At 46.4% G+C, this 17,012-nt stretch overlaps 1 protein-coding gene across 4 annotated transcripts in view; it reads right to left on the reverse strand.

The window, feature by feature from the left end:
* FAM168A (family with sequence similarity 168 member A) overlaps positions 1-17,012 on the reverse strand; it is a 78,093-nt gene that overhangs the window by 21,477 nt on the left and 39,604 nt on the right. For all 4 annotated transcript variants that reach the window (XM_051779550.1, XM_051779548.1, XM_051779551.1 and 1 more), the window contains one exon: positions 12,675-12,762. In XM_051779550.1, the coding sequence (XP_051635510.1) occupies positions 12,675-12,744 (70 nt within the window). In that variant the 5' untranslated portion in view covers positions 12,745-12,762. The remainder of the gene's footprint in view (positions 1-12,674; positions 12,763-17,012) is intronic.

The following is a 17,012-nucleotide window of genomic DNA, read 5'->3' on the forward strand; positions in this document are numbered from 1 at the left end:
GGAACAAAGAGCTGCCCAAACTAAATTATTCCAGGACTTAATGTATTACCCAGAGTTTCTTCCATAGAATTATTTAATAATTCCTATTTTATGCTCTTTCTCTTCCTCTCCTGCACTTCAGGAGACAGGATCCTGCTTCTCGTGCCTCCCCTCCCCCAGAACAGTGTGTTTTCGTTCCATATTTGCAATGACAAGCCTGGCTTTATTTATATGAGATAACAGAGGCTATTTTCCACCTGGATTTGGATGCTCAGAGGTGTTGGATTCATTCTGGGCACTGCTCTAAGTGGTGTCAGGGACCTTCTGTTCCCAGCAGTGACACTGGAATGAAGGACGAGGTGGAAGGAGAGCACGGAGTCCATCTGAGTTTGTAACAGGTGACAAATTAGGATGTGGGAATAGCTTTAATCATTCCTGTTGGAGCTCATTTAGCCTTTGTGGCTCTTTTCTGGGGGCATTTCTACACCTCAGCTTAATTAAAAATGTAAATAAATTAATTAAAAAGGTAAATAAGCCAGAGTGCAGGAATTAGACTGAGTGTCAATCACAGCCAGAGCTTCTGTATCCTTTGCTGAGCATTTATGGGAAAAGGCTGTCCTGGAACCAAGGACCCAAAACACCAACACAATTCCCACAGGGAGTTGTTCCACGTGTCCCAAATGTGCCAGAAAATTCCACAAATTGGAGCTTTAAGCCTTGAACAGCAGAATAATTTTGCTCCCTGTCCAAGAACTCTGGAAAATGAACTGGGAATCCTGTAGTCTGGTAGGAAATAAAAAAACAGAGTGGAATGAGGATGTATTTGAATTAATCCTTTGGCAGGGGATAGAGGAATGAGAGGCAAAACACGGGGAGAAGAGTGAAACTCCAAACACGGACCTGCATCCTCATCCCTTCCCGTGGGATCCAGCTCCAAATGTTCCAGACACCCTCCTGTAATCACCGGGCACTTCCATGGAAAGATATCAGCCAGTTTAAATAGGGGGAAAGGCTCTTTGCCTGAGCTGACCCAGGCTCTGTGTCCTGGACACGGTGTTCCCTCTGTATCCCACAGGAATGAGCCGACTGGTGCTGTGATGGCAACGATCCCTTGGCTCATGGAGGATTTAATCCACAGCAGCACCACAACTCTATTAATTTATGGGAGTAAAGCAAACCCAGGACAATTGTTGGATATGGATTAATAAGGAGAAGAGAGTGGGGAAAAAAAAAAACCCTGCCAGGAAAAGAGGAAATGAAAGGGAAATATCACCTGGACAAAGTTGGTAAATAAACAACATGAAAACCAACCAAAGCCACTAGTGATGAGTGTAAAATAACAGATATTGGGGAAAACAAGCCAAAAAAAGTTGGAGAGGGATTTTTGACAAGGATATGGAGTGACAGGACATGAGGGAATGGCTTCCCACTGCCAGAGGGCACGGTTAGGTGGATATTGGGAAGGTACACAATTCCCAACTGGTTTGGGTTGGAAGAGACCTTAAAGCCCATCCAGTTCCACAGGGACCTTCCACTAGCCCAGGTTGTTCCAACTTGGCCTTGGACACTTCCAGGGATGGGGCAGCCACAGCTTTTTTGGGCAACCTGGGCCAGGGCCTCCCCATCCTCACAGCCAAGAATTCCTTCCCAATATCCCATCTCTCCCTGCCCTCTGGCAGTGGGAAGCCATTCCCTGTGTCCTGTCCCTCCATGCCTTGTCCCCAGTCCCTCTCCAGCTCTCCTGGAGCCCCTTTAGGCCCTGCAAGGGACTCTCAGGTGTCACTGGAGCCTTCTCTTCTCCAGGGGAACTCCCCCAGCTCTCCCAGCCTGGCTCCAGAGCAGAGTTCATGGAATTCCTTCTCAGAGCCTGTCACTGCTGCTGGAAAACCCCACATTCATCCCTCACATCCAGGACACTGATTAGCATGGAATACATCCATGATAGAAGGAATTAGGGGATTTCATATCAAAGAGCTTAAACCCAAATCCCAGAGCTCTTGGTGGGACTTAGCACTGGCTTGGGAGGGACCTTAAAGATCTCCCAGTTCCATGGGCAGGGACACCTTCCACTATCCCAGGTTGCTTCAAGCCCCATCCAACCCGGCCTTGGACACTTCCAGGGTCCTGCCATGGGGAGTAGAAGGATCCAGGTGGTCCATGAGCTCCAGGCTGGGAATTTTTAGGCTCTCAGCTCGTCCCACCCTTGATAGGCAGAGGTTTGTAACAACCCAGGAGGGGAAGGGAGGGAACATCTGAGGCACCGGAGGAAGGCTTCCAGCTTTCAAGCAGAGGTCAATAAACAGGGCAGCTTCTCTCTTTCAGGTTTCAAACAGCTTGGCAGGATCCTTTTGGTGCTTGGAAATCAGGAGATGAAGAGATGATGACAAAGAACATGAAAGTGGAGATCTGAGGAGCCTCAGCAGAATCAAAGAGTCCTCCTGAAGCGCCCGCGGTGGCTCAGAGGTTTTAAAAATGCCACAAATCACCTCGTTTAGCTCCTTAAAACTTCAGGGCTCTACTTTCCCTCCAAACTTCCACCTCACCCCGTACCCGACCCTCCAAAGTGCCAAATCACGATTCCAGTTCCTACTCTCACCCTTTATTCCAGCTGGTGTGTCCCAGAAGCAACTCCCGCTGGGTGTTTACGTGACCAACCCCTCTCAGCTTCTTTCATGGAATTTTTCCCTTCCCAGCTCAAGGAATCACTGCTTTTTTTTGCAGGAGAACATTACAAATGCTTGGGGATCATCTCTTGGAATGAGGTCTGTCTTCTGTGACCACGTAGAACCCTCTGGAACTCCAGCACCTGTTTTATAGGAGTGGGATAAAATCAACGTCCATTCGTTTTCCACGGCAGCAAAACCTTGCCTGGAGTAGCATTTCAGTGGCATTTTTAGGCCAAATCCCAACATCCTGATTGTTCCATGAGTATTTTGTCTTCTGGGCATCTTTTTGCAGGTTGATTTTATTTATTTATTATTTTTCAATCAGCACAGACAGCTGGGGGTGTCCAGTTTGGAGAAGAGACCTTAGAGCCCCTTCCAGAGCCTAAAGGGGCTCCAGGAAAGCTGGAGGGGGATTTTGGACAAGGGATGGAGGGACAGGACAAGTGGTCAAGGACACAGCAAAGCCAAGGGAGAGTTAAGATTGAGGATTTTTCCCAGGAATTTTGGGAAGAGGCACTGCAATCACTGCCAGAGCAATCAGCTGGATCTCAGGTGCTGCAGGAGATGCTCTCAAATTGTCTCATTTCCATAGGGAAGAAGGTCAGGAGGGATTAAGGAAGTAAATATATCACCTGATTAGGAGTTCAGGGCGTTCTAAGGACTTAGGCAATGAATATTCAAGCAGGTCTTTGCTTCCCAAAGGTTTAGTCAATAAATGGAATATGTAGAAGTGATCTGGGCACAAAACTAAAGATCCCACCTTGTTCCGGGGTGAAAAGAGACATTTCAGTTTCCCAACTGCCTTTTCCATTTTAATTTCCATACTACCTTTTCCACTTTACCTTGGGAAAATAAAGGTGGAGAAGAAGGAGAAGATCCACAGGCGAGGAAGGGCAAATTGTGACCTCCCAGGTCATCACTCTGGGTGGGTTTTTCCAGAAGCTCAGGGTACTTCCTAATTATTCCTCTTAATTTGGGCAACATTTAGTTCCTGAATATCACCCTGCACTGCTTTAGCCTTGGGATGGACAACAGAGGTGTCCCTGCCCATGGGATGACCTTCAAAGGTCACTTCCAACCCAAACTACTCCACGACTACAATTCTCAGCTGTTCCTCTCCCATCCCAGAAAATTAGCAGCTTTTTATCTCCCCCCTAATTGCCCATTCTTGGAAAACAAAGCACTGTCATGTTCAGCATCCCAAGGCAGGGCTGTGAACGGGAATGTGTTTGGGATGAGCCTCCTTTCCTGTCTCTGCCAGGTGACTCATCCCTCTGAATTTGGGAGGATGTGGAAATCCATTGAAAAAGCGGCAGCAGCTGCAAAAGCTTTGTGTCCACAGATCCTGCAAACTTCGGGGGGGGGGAAACAACAAAATCCCCACAAAAAATAAACCAAAGAACTCAAGAGTGCAGAGCTCAGGATGCTGAATCTTCCCAGGATGCTGAATCTTCCCATCAAAGCCACAAAACTTCCCAAAGAAAACTGTGAGGACAAAAAGGAAGGTTTTGGAATTGTAGGGACTAAAGGGACGAGTTTGGTCTGGGCATTAAGGAGAAAACAGGGCCAGGTTTGGAGGTGCTTCGTTTCCACCCCATTCCCTGCTCTCTCTGTTCCCCTTGTCCTGTCCCTCCATCCCTTGTCCCCAGTCCCTCTCCAGCTCTCCTGGAGCCCCTTTAGGCCCTGCAAGGGACTCTCAGGTGTCACTGGAGCCTTCTCTTCTCCAGGGGAACCCCCCCAGCTCTCCCAGCCTGGCTCCAGAGCAAGAGAAGCTTCATATCCAACATCCCAAATCCTCTGGAAGTCCTGCTCTTTTCAAACCTGGCAACAGAGTCAGGAGAATTTTTTCCAGCAAAACTTCAAAACCTGCCAAAACATTGGAAAACATTCCTTAACTTCTGTCCACTGGACAAGGCTCTGAGCAGCCTGACCCCAAGCTGGACTTGGGGAATTCCAGAAGTCCTTCCCAACTGGAATTATTCAATGACTCTCCTTCAAATTTATGGGGCAAATTCAACTGGAAAAATCTCCTGAGGATTGAACCTTCTGGACATTCCTTTGGACTCCAGTCCCGTTCCAGTGTTGAGGCAAAATGGAGCAGGAAAAACATCCCAAAATACCCCTAAACCTGAGCATGCAGGTTCAAACCTTCTCAAGACAGAACTGAAGCTGGTTTTTCCAACCTCCCCAAAGAAATCCCAACCCTGGGACTACTGGGAAAGGCCAGGTTGGACGGGGCTTGGAGCAACCTGGGATAGTGGAAGGTGCCCCTGCCCATGAGCTTTAAGGTCCTCTCCAACCCAAATTCCATGATTTTATGCAATTTAGCATCTCTCTTCCCTCTTTGTTCCCTTTAATTTTCTCATAAATTAAAGAAATTTTAAAAAATTATGTTGAATTAAATAATTTGTCTTAAACTCCACCAGATTTTCTGGCAGCAAACGGAGTGTTTTGGGAAGAATAAATACTAATTATTATTCCCAAGGGACGGAATTTGGTTTATGTTTTAGGTTTATTTGCCAAATTAAACACAGGCTCATTGTCACAGCCTGGAATGAAGAGGCAGGGAAAGAACTGGGATAAAATGGGGTGATCAGGAACCCGAGCCCTGGGAAAGCTCCTGAAGTAGTTAAGGAATATTGGAGAAGGATTTTCCTAAATCAGGATAACTCCAGACTCTGCCTATTCAACACCCAGCCTGGAAGAAAACCAGACTTATTTGCCCAGGAATCATTTCTTTCCCAAATCATCACAGCTGCAAAGATTCCTCTTTTTTGGTGCTCCATTTTCCTTGTTTTTCCCACACCTGGAATGTTTTCAAAGGATGGGGTGAATTCCCATTCTGGCCATACGTAGTTACCAAAAATGAGATGTTTTGGGGTTCCTCAAAAAGGCTCTTTGAGGTGTCATTTCTGTTGATAAATTTAATTCTGGAAGTGCTGCTCAGCAAGGCTGAAATTCCAGGGTTTTTTTTTTTCCCTGTAGGAAAAGGGATTTCAATGAACCCACGGCCAAATTAATTTCAAGGCCCCAAAGATTTTCTTATTTCAAGAGCAACAAGAGTTAGAGGGGGAAAAAATCATCTGAAGGTCAAACATTCAACATGGAAATACCAAGAAATTCCCGGTTCTGCCGGGAAAACATGTTGGATTGACCGGGAAAACGTGTTGGATTGACAGTGCAGGAAAGGAAGGGCTGGTGTTTAGGAGCTGGATCAGTATATTGGGGATGTGGGATGTGCATAATGCATGGGAACACATGGAGACACCTCCCTATGGAGCCCATGGATTTACAGCAGGAGCAGGAGCAAACTGAGAGATTTCTCTAAAAATAGGGAATAATAAAGGAATCCAACATTGCCAAATCCTGTGGAGCTTGCACTGCTTGCCAACGACATCAGGAGCTCTGCCATCCATCAAATCTCCCTGCTCCAGAGGGTGCCAAGTCCTCCTGCCTGGCCAGAGTGGAGATGGAAATGCAGGATGACATTCCCTGCTTTTTCAAGGTGACCAGCTCTGCATTTCCTTTGGGAAGCTGCCCTGAATGGCTGTGCCAGAAGCTTTAACATCCACATGTGAAAGCTAAATTCCTAAATACACAGGAGTTACACATTCCAAAATTCCTAAACACACGGGAGTCTTCCAAGAGATGACATTCCTGTTTTTCCCTGTGCATGATCAAATTCCCTGTTTTGCAGCAGAAACCATTCCATCTGTCCCAGAAACTCACAGGATTCCTGGTTGTTGCAGCACGTCCCTTTGTTTCTTAAAGGCTTCAGGAAGCAAAGATTTTGGGATAAACTTCCCAGGAGAGGTTTCTTCAAGGTCAAAGCCAGGGCAGATGGATCCGAGCTGGTGCCAGATGGAGAAGCACCTGGACCACCTGGAGTGTCCATTAGGCAAGGAAGCCCCAGGGAATTCCAGGGATGGTTTAACTACTGGTTAATGTAGGAGTTGGAAGGCAAACAGAGGGACAAATCCACGGCAGGTGAGTCAGTGCCTGGCAGGATTTGATCCCGAGCTGGAATTCCCTTCCCTTGCTTCCCACCAGCCACACACCAGTTCCCTTCCAGGCTACGATAGCCAGGACTTTTTTCCCAGGAATTCAGAGGCCTTTCCCAGTTTAGGACACAAAATAGAAGCTCCAGGCATTTCCATCCCGGGGTTTTTTTCCATCCTATCAGTGCTTTGGTTTGGCCATGGAGACTTTAAATTCCTTTTTTTTTACCCCCACAGCCCGTTTTCCCTCCTTTGCTCCCCTCCAGCTGCTCCCTCAAGGTACTCCTGTGGAATTGTCCCCTCGTGGATGTTGGATCCGGGATGAATAAAGATGAGGTGGGAGCAGCTTTCCCATTAATTCCCAACTTTGGTTCTCATGACAACAGGTTACAACTCTCCCCATTGCCATGACAATCTCCTGCAGAATGGTTGAAATGCAGCTTTGAGTTATTTTTAGTTTGCCCTCTATTCCCATGGAGACCAACTTTTTCCTGGAAGTGTTTGATGCTTTGTGCTTGGAGCCTTTAATGAGCCTCATGGAAGTCTGGGAGTCAGGAGAGGCAGAGGAGCTCCGAGGTCACCCCATCCCTCCCTGAGCCCTCACTTTGCCACTGCTTTGTTCTTCCTTTTTTTTATTATTATTATTATTATCTTCTTCTCTTGTGTGATTTGTAACATTTACATTTCCTGGAGTGCTCCAACACTTGGATTCCTGGCACATGATCCAATTTTTTATTGTACTCTTTGCATATGACCCCGTTTTTTATTGTATTCTTTGCACATGCTTCTGTTTTTATTGGATTTTTGGCATTAAATTCTGCCTGAAAAGTTCAGCTCCTGCACAGGCTACCAGGGAAAAAATCCACAAGGGAAAAAACTCTGGAAGAGCCTGAACAGGACATTTAAAGTGACAGTTTTTAGTTGCTGTGGGGACAGACTCTGAGGACTTGTAGACACTCATTGAATCCCATAGAAGAGTTTTTCCCAAGGGCCTGGAGTGCCAGGACAAGGGGGAATGGCTTCCCACTGCCAGAGGACAGGGTTAGATGGGATATTGGGAAGCAATTCTTCCCTGGGAGGGTGGGGAGGGCTGGGATGGAATTCCCAGAGAAGCTGTGGCTGCCACATCCCTGGGAGTGTCCAAGGCCAGGTTGGAACAACCTGGGAGATTGGAAGGTGTCCCTGCCCATGGCAGGGGGAACTGGATGATCTTTAAGGTCCCTTCCCACCCAAACCATGCTGTGATTCCCTGGTTTTCCCTGGGCACCACAAAAGCAGGCTTTTCCCAGATGAAAGGTAACGGGAATTCCTGAGGCTGTTGCCAAATACACTCATCACAAAAACCCCCGGAGCTGGCAATTCCTGCAAGCTCTTCTCACCACCAGCAGGAATTCAGGGGTTGGGAAAGGCCTGGGGAGGGCGAGGGGAAGGGAAGGAAAAAAGCCTGGAACACTAAAGGGCCTTTCAGGCTCATTTATTTGAGCGGTGCCAACCAGGATTTTCTTCCTGCACTCCCAGCCAGGGCTTTGGGATCCCATAAATCATCTCTGGCCACAGAGACATTAAAATTCTCCCCCAGTCCTGCCTGAGATGAAATGAGGCCGAATGGCAGCGAGAGCAGCCGGAGGGAAGGGCAGGAGCAGGAAAAATCAGGATAGAAATGGAGCTGCAGAGAAGCAACACCTGATTTTGGTGTCAGACGAGGCAAAATCTGCCACAAACAGATCTGGAAATGGATGATTTGGAAGGTCTCTTCCAAACCTAACTGTTCTGGGATTCTGTGATTAATAAGCCCAGCTTTGGGAAAGCTGATCCTCAGTAAACTAGAACTAAAATATTGGTATAAAGTCCAGTAGAAAAACAGACTCGGTAATGAACAGATTACAAACCAGGGAAAATAGACTCGGGACTAACAGATCTGGGACAAAGCAGGGAAAATAGACTCAGTTCTAACAGATCTGGGACAAACCAGGGAAAACAGGCTCAGTTCTAACATACCTGGTACAAACCAGGGAAAATGGGCTCTGGACTAACAGAGCTGGGACAAACAAGGGGAAATAGGCTCAGTACTAATAAATCTGTACAAACTAGGGAAAATAGGCTCAGTTCTAACAGATCTGGTATAAAAGGGTGTAGGGGGGAAGGCGGCACATATTAAGGGTGGAGCATCACTGAGGGATTTAGGGATTGCTGGTGGGTCTCTGCTGGGACAAACTGGACATCCAGGGATAGTTCTGGGGAGGGAGGATGGAATTATGGGTGGAGGAATCATGTTAAGGAGCTTTTCCGACCCCTGCAATGCCAAGAGGGCCAATTTGACTTCCTGCATGGAACTTTCTTGCTGTTCAGGAGCAAAGTAAAAGGAACATCCAGGAAAACACATGGAAGCACAGGGAACATGAAGAAAAAGAAGGTTTAAATGATGGAAAACATGGCTAAAACAAAGGAAAATAGGATGGCTCAGAAACACCCTAAAAATGAACAAAACCATCAAAACCCCAGTTTCATTCTGTGATCTAGAGAGACTGAGAAAAAAAAGACAATAAAAAACCCCTTCAGTCACCAATTTTAATCCTGAATCCACATTTTCAAAGCCAAAATCACTGGTTAGAATTTGCTGATGTGCAAGGGAAGGGAAGAGCTTTGGTGGGGCTGGTGCTTAAAACAGAAATAAAAGTAAAACTATGAAAATAAAAATGAAAATTAAAATGAAAATAAAAAACATGTTTCCAAGGTCATCTTTTTGGCTTTTTTCCTCCCACCTACACTTTTTTCTCTTCTGTGCCCTCACCACAGGGACAAAACAAGGGGAGAGGGATGTTTCCCAACGTTTCTCTGGAGCTCCAAACCACTTCGTGAATTATTTGGGGATCACAGAATCACAAAGGCAGGAAAAGATCTGGAAAAGCATCGAGTCCAATCCTTCTCCCAGCACCTTCCAAGGCCACCACTGACCCATGTCCCCAAGTGCCACATCCACAGGGATTTTGAACACTTCCAGAGATGGGGATTCCGCCCCTAATCGAATCCCAAACCCCTCTGCTTCCTTCTCCATCTCAAAAAACCTCTAAATTTGATAGACAGAAGCCAGGCAGTTCATTTTAAATATGGATTTAGCAGAATTTAAGGGAATTTAATGACCTTCATGTTGCAGGTTTTACAGGAATTTCAAAGGATTCACCTTGGACTTTTTAGCATTTTTTTAGCATTTCTGTGATTCCATGATTCTACAAGTTGTTTGGAAGTTTTCCAGTATAGAAATCCCACATTTAAACATAAAAACAAGAGTCTCCACAGGTCACAGCTCATTCATCTCCCATTCCAGGAGGGTTTCCCTGTCTGCTCCACACACAGCAATTAATAAACATGGAGAAATGCCAGAGGGAAAATATTCACTGTATCCACTTCATCCATTTTTAATCCCCCTGAAATCAATTCAATGCCCTGAAAATTCCTGTTTTACACAACTGGTAAGCAATGGATCCCCTAATTAAATATCCCAATCCATGGAAAGGGGGGACATGCAGGAAGATCTTATAAGGAGAGGGAAAAGGAAAGAGGGAGAAGCCCAATCCCACCTGCTTTGGCATCAAAGCCTCACGTTCCTCAGCGCTCTCCAAAAATGTGATCAGGAATACCAAAAAGAACGGGGAAAAAAGGCAAGTTTATCCTCTTTCCACACGGCAGAACTTGGAAAGAGCCAATCTCTATCAAAGCCCAGATTTTCCAAGGAATAACACAGCCCAATTTGAATTTCAAGTTAATAAAAAGGCTGAAATCACGCTTGGAATTCTCTGTGTCCCACAAAGGAGGGTTAAAAGGAGGATTTCTACCAGGGAAGCTGTGGCTGCCACATCCCTGGAAGTGTCCAAGGCCAGGTTGGAGCAACCTGGGAGAGTGGAAGGTGTCCCTGCCCATGGCAGGGGGTGGGATTGGATGAGCTTTAAGGTCTCTTCCCACTCAAACCATCCCGGAATTCCATGAGCATCCCTCCCAGGCTGGGAAGTGCAGCAGGACCGGAGGGATGTCGTGCACTGGAGCGACACAAACTCCCTGGAGATTTCCCAACTGGTTTCACATCTCTGGGCTCCTGGATTTTATTCCCATTTATTATTCAGCAATAAGGAACATGGAGTCAGTCAGGCCCTGAATTCCAGCATCTCATCAGCATATTAATGAGATCCTGGGAGGGAAAGGATCCCAGCGGGAGGGAGAACAAACACCACTGGAATCAAACAAGGAGAGGTTGGATTCCTCATCCCTGATTCCACACCAACAGGCTGATCCATCCACAGCGCTGCTGCCTTCCTGGAGTGGGTGCAGGAAAACAGGAAGGGGAACATTCCAAAGGAAAACCAGGTGGTTCAGCAGCTCAGATTTTGTTGGGGGGGAAGGAATTCTACCAAGCCTTAAATCCAATTAAAAATCAGCCTCAATTCAAACAACAGCTTCCCAATTCTGCCTCTATTTCACCAAATAACTCTGATTTAAAACCTCCTGGTTTAAACTTGATTTTTATTTCCTCTAAAGATCCATCTAAGCCAGCCCACACTTTAAAAATTCTTTAGGAAATCACTGTCCTTCAAGGAAGATCAGACTGGGAAAATGAAAGATATGAATAAAGGGATGGTGCTCCAAGTCCTTGGGTCTGTGCCAAGGATTCCCCACTCTTCCTAACACAAGGATTTCTCAGTTTCCCCAACAGCCAATTTGGCACAAAAACTCTTATTATTTCTCTTGGAATGGATCTCTCTCCCCATCCCCACCCCCCGGGTTTGGAAAACAGCAAAGAAACGAGAATGAGAAGAAAATCAGATTCAAACTGATCCTTTCAGCCAAAAGCAATCACAGAAATAAAAATAATAAATATTAAATACTAGAAAATATTCACATAAAACTAAAAAACCCACATATTCAAGCTGCCAGTCTCCTGATTGCCATCCTTGTTTTCTTTCTGCCTTTATCCCACTGGAGTTTTATTCCACAGCTCTTCCCATAAGTTCTGAGCCCACCCTCAGGAGTTGCCTCTTTTCTGTACAGAGGTTAAAATTTCAATTTTCTCCTCCTCCTTTGCTGTAGAACTTTATATTTCCTGAAATATTCCAACTAATTCAGATTTAAAAGGTTTTTGTTCCCTGGAATATTCCGTACACAAAGGAGCTGAGAGTGTCCGATGTTCACTTCCACAAAAGCACATTCCCAAGCAATTCCACACATCAGGGGGAAGTCAACATGCCCAACAGGCCCCACAAATATAAAGTCTTGACACAACATGACACCCAAGACCTAATTACATCCAAAATGGGAGAAGAAGGAGTTTTCCAAGGCTTGTTTTGGAAGGTGCTCATGAGAGCAAAATCCACGGGGAAAACCACTGAGAAACGGAGTTTTTCCACCTAAATTCTTTCCACATCAGAACCCTTCAGCTGCAGAATTATGGGAAACATCTTGCAGTGCCTTGTTGGAGTATTAAAAATTACATTTTTAGACAACTCAGTTCCAAAGAAGGGCTTTAAACCAGACTCGTTCCTCAACATCAGATGGGCTCAAGCAGAGTGGAACCTGAGAGCAAAGAACTCAGCCAAGAACAGGGTTTAAGTTCCCACCTCCAAGAGCAACTGTACATTCTCCAAACAACAGGAGATCCTGGGGGATCCTCACTTCTCCAGCTGGATTATTCCAGCACATGCATGGGAAGCTCAGCTCAGCTCTGGAGGGAAGTCGAGCCCAGCTGCAGAGCCAAGCCCAGCTCAGCTCCACATACAAAGCTCCCACTGACCCTCCCAGCAACTTCTTGCCTGTTTTGTTTATCCGAAGAAACCCCCTTTTGATTCTTTTCCTTAGGATTTCCAGGGCATCCTCCTATGGATTCAACTCTCCTCACTACTCACTGCACTGACGTCGCTGGAAGGTTTTCCCTGCGAATCCCGTTCCCTGATGGGAACTCTTTCTCCCATCGCTCCTGAGTGACCACCTGCTCCTCCAGTGGGACATGGACACTCGGGAAGGAGCCAGGGAACACCAGTCCTACCTGTGTATGCCATGTTCTTCGGGTTTCCATAGGGAGCCCCCGGTTGGACGGGGCTGTAAACAGGATTCATGGTGGAAGACCAGGAACTCTGGGAACAAAAGAAAAGCAGAGTTGAGATGTTGGCTCCAAACATCCCCCTGTTAGAATTCCAGACACAGAGAGCTGGGAAGGGAAGGCTTTACAACCAGACATCACAACCAGAGAGATATTTAATAATTCAAGGCTTGGATCTCTTCGTTAATTCCCAGAAATTCTCCAGCGCTGTGTGTTCTGCCTACAAATGGAACAGATGGATCTGACACATCCCTGCTCCAGGGGGGCTCAGCATTCATGACCCCACTTCCAGCTGCAACAAAGAGGAGAAGCCACCAGTCAGACAAGGAATCCTCTCCCTTGGAAGAGGGAAAAGTTCTTGGGTGACGAAACCAACCCCAACCGAGCTCCGACCTTTGGGGAATCAGGAGATCAAAGCCCATCTGCAAAGATTTGTGGAGTGGGAAAACCCGGAGGCCAAGGCCTGGCTCCTGGGCAGGGCATCCAGTGCCACCCACCCCTCTCCCAGACAGGGACATGGAATCAAGATCTTCCATGAGCCAGGAGATTCCAAGAGCCCTCGCGTTCCGGTGGAGCCGGGTCAGCTCCTCGGGAGTTTTCTTCAGAGGAAAGCCAAGGAACTTGGGAATGTGTGCCTCCCAAGTGTCAGTTAAGCAAGTGGCTCAGTTAATTATCTTAATGAAGCACATTCTCAGTCGTGATTAAGGGGAAAATCAGTCATTAAGCTCTATTAGGCAGCACATTTGTCTGCACAGTTATCCAGTGACGATCTCACGCCAGACCCAAAACCATCCTGCCTTCCCAGTCCGGGGGGGTTTGTTCCAATGCGCTGTTTTCCAGGTCATAAATAACCCCCTCCTTCCCAACCAAGTGTCTGGTGATGGATGCACAGTTTGGAGGATCATTAACTCCTCCTGCTTTACCTCCAATCATAAACAAGTCCAACGGTGAATGGCAGCACCAACGGACTTGACAACAATTAGTGCTTAATTAATTAGCTGTCCCTCCACCCCCCAGCTGGCACAGGAGGAGCAGTTCTGAAAGCCAAGGAAATCAGGGTTATAAAGCAAAGCCACAGGGACACAGGGATTGCCATCAGTGGCCTCATAGAGTGTTCAGATCACCAGGAAAATCAGCGTAAAACTTTACGTCCGTGGAATGTTTGGGCTCGGGATTGACATTCCAGCAGAAGAGTTTGATGGCCCTTGTCCAAAGTCCCCTTCCCTGGGGAGCCTGTTCCAACATCTATGAATAAAACGAAATAAAATAAAATAAAATAAAATAAAATAATAAACCTGGTATCCCAAATCCAGGAAGTTCCTGAAGTTATTCTCGTTATCCTTTCGAAATAAGGGAATAAAATATTTACAAACAGAGTCCTAATGCGAAATAAATCTATTTTCCAGGGGTTTTAAAGCAGTGACACGGACAGGTGAGTCCTTGTGTCAAGGTGACCTTCCCTTTCCCCTCCCATTGCATTGTCCTTGTGAAAGTAGGATGGAAATGCTTTTGGGAGCCCCTTCGGGAAAAGAGCAGGATTTTCTCTGTGTGCCAAAAAATCCCTCATTTCCCACCAGGCAGCAGAGAACCAACATGAAGAGTGGGAACAAAGAGAGAAGACAAAGCAAAAAAGCAACGTTCCCTCCCTGACCTGTCGGCCCTCAACATTCATGTTATGCAAATCACATGCAAATCACATCCAGCCAAAGTCTCCTTGAACATGAAAAGGCCTCCTGACCTTGCACCGCATCCAAATCCCAATAATTTCCTGACAACTTTTCAGGAAAGTCCTTTGAAGCCTGACTCTCACTTGGGATCCACAAACAGTAATTAAATTAACTCCCATTTCAGCTGCTAAAGGTTCATTCAGGAAGTTCCAGGGCTCTATCCCACCTTTTCCCCAAAAAAGGCTGCTGTGAGCTCAGGAATTTGTAACACAAGGGGGTTCCCCCCCAATTAACAGCTCCTGTTTTAATTACTCTTTTATTTTGGCTACACCAGAACCAAAAGTTGATTGGACACGCCTCACGTGGAATAAAATATTCTATTTGCCATAGAAATAGAACAGGAATTCTAATGGAAAACAAGAATCATGGAATGGTTTGGGTTGGGAGGGACCTTAAAGCTCATCCAGTACCATGGGCAGGGACACTTTCCACTATCCCAGGTTGCTTCAATCTGGCCTGGAAGCAGCTCCCCTGCAAGAAATTCCAGACTGAGGAAAACCCAAGGGTGTTGGCAGAGCTGGTCTTATACTGGCTTGTTTTCTCTTTCCACAGATGGATCCCATGCTGTGAATTCCCAGCTTTTCCTCTGCGGGATAACGGGTTTCACCCCCAGGTGACCCACAAACACATGGATTTCTTCAAAGCTCCCTGTGTGTCCAACTCTGCTCTCAGCAGTTCCCAAACAGCTTCCTTGATATATTCCCTATTAATTCCTTTCACTGCAAGCCTTGCTGATGTTCTCTTTGGAAGTGATCCCTGCTGGAATCTTGTACTCCCGACTGAGCCGCGTCCTCCTCCAGCTGATCATCTCCTTTCCTTTATCTCCACAACCCTAATTCCTTGTGTTTTGCTGGAAAGACCTCCAGGAACACAAGACACTTCTCTCTGCTCCTTTCTTTCCCCAAATGATGGATTGGGAGACTCCGGTTGGCCACTGGGAAAAGCCCTTTGGAGAGGTGGGCACTGCGTTACTGCACCAGGTTCACCAGGGATTTGCTGGATGGAACGGTTTTCCAAGGTTTGGGATATTCCTAACGGCCTCCAGCCAGCAGTTTCCTTCTGGTGGGACACCAGAAACCTTGGAGGGGTGGGAGGGCAGCACTCCCACTTTTCCATTCATGGATATCTCATACTCAGTCAGAGAAATGAGGTTGTGATGCCTCATCACCCTCACAGCCAGGAATTCCTTCCCAATATCCCATCTAACCCTGCCCTCTGGCACTGGGAAGCCATTCCCCCTTGTCTTGCCCCTCCAGCCCCTTGGGAAAAACTCCTTTATGGGATTCAACGAGCGTCTACAAGGACTTGAAGCAGGAATGTGATGAATTCACAAGTTTAGTTTTACTTGGAAAATAAACTCGATATTCCCAGATGATGTTTTGGGAAATACTGGGTGGCACTTTTTTTTTTTCCCTTTACAAAAAAAACAGAGTTCCTGGTTTAATTCAGTTTTAGGAGCTGATTCCAACAGCAAGGAAGAACTAAGGAATTAAATCTATAATAAGCAGGTCAAGGTGTAAGACAGCACCTAGGCCGGATGCTTGTCCTCTGGAAAACCAGTCCTAAGATGTTCCACAACGGCCCAGGGAACAGAGGGAAAGCACAGGGCAGGACCTGGGTGATCCCACAGGAATTGCCAGGCAACAGGAGGGGAAAAAATGTCCCTGATGGCAAGAAAAGGAGGGGAATTGTGAGAGGAGCCACGACCTCTCCGATTCAGAGAGCCTGGGAATACACATCCAGAAAGAACAAGGAAAATGCTTCCCAAGACCCCTCTTTCTTCCTTTAGGTTTGTTTTTTCCCCAATAAAACCTTTTAAAATCAATATAAAATATTCTGGTTATTCCTTTTCAATGAATAATATGTATTGAATCAAATTTAAGTTGATCATTTGATATTGAATTCCTTTAATTAGAGACATGCATTTGAATGGAATGGGGTGGGAATATGGAAGTCAGAGCACAGAGAATGACATCCCATAAATATAATATACATTTCTCCACAGAAATTTCCCAGGGCACAACCATCCCTGCATTACTGGGATCATGCCTTCCCGGTATTCCTCACTGGCATTACTGGGAACATGTTATCCCACCAGTATCCTTCACTGGCATTCCTGGGAATGTGTCTGGAGCTCTCCTTTTTTATTTGATGCCAAATACCTGTTACTGGCTGGAAAGAGAAGGAAAAGTCTGATCCCAAAGGACAGGAATGACATTGTGGAATCCTATCCTTCATTTCCACAAAACACAAGCAAAATATTATTTTTAGGAAAAGGATTTTTCTCCCAGAGGGAGCACTGGAACAGGCTCCCTAAGGAAGTGGCCACTTCCAAAGCTGCCAGAGCTCAAGGAGCACATGGTGAGATTGTTGGGGTGTCCTGGAGCTGGACCTTGATCCTTGTGGGTCCCTCCCAACCCTGGATATCCCTGGATTGTATGATCTGCTGAGGCAGCCGTGTGGGAGCAGAGCAGAATTCCCATCCCTCCATAGCTACATTCCCGAGCTCCTGAGTGACCCAGGACTTGTAATCCCCTTCCACTGGAGCGTGGTGGAT

Source organism: Manacus candei, unplaced genomic scaffold (genome assembly GCF_025592945.1).
Source record: "Manacus candei isolate 608988 ecotype Guabito, Panama unplaced genomic scaffold, ASM2559294v1 h1tg000014l, whole genome shotgun sequence".
NCBI classification, from domain to species: domain Eukaryota; kingdom Metazoa; phylum Chordata; class Aves; order Passeriformes; family Pipridae; genus Manacus; species Manacus candei.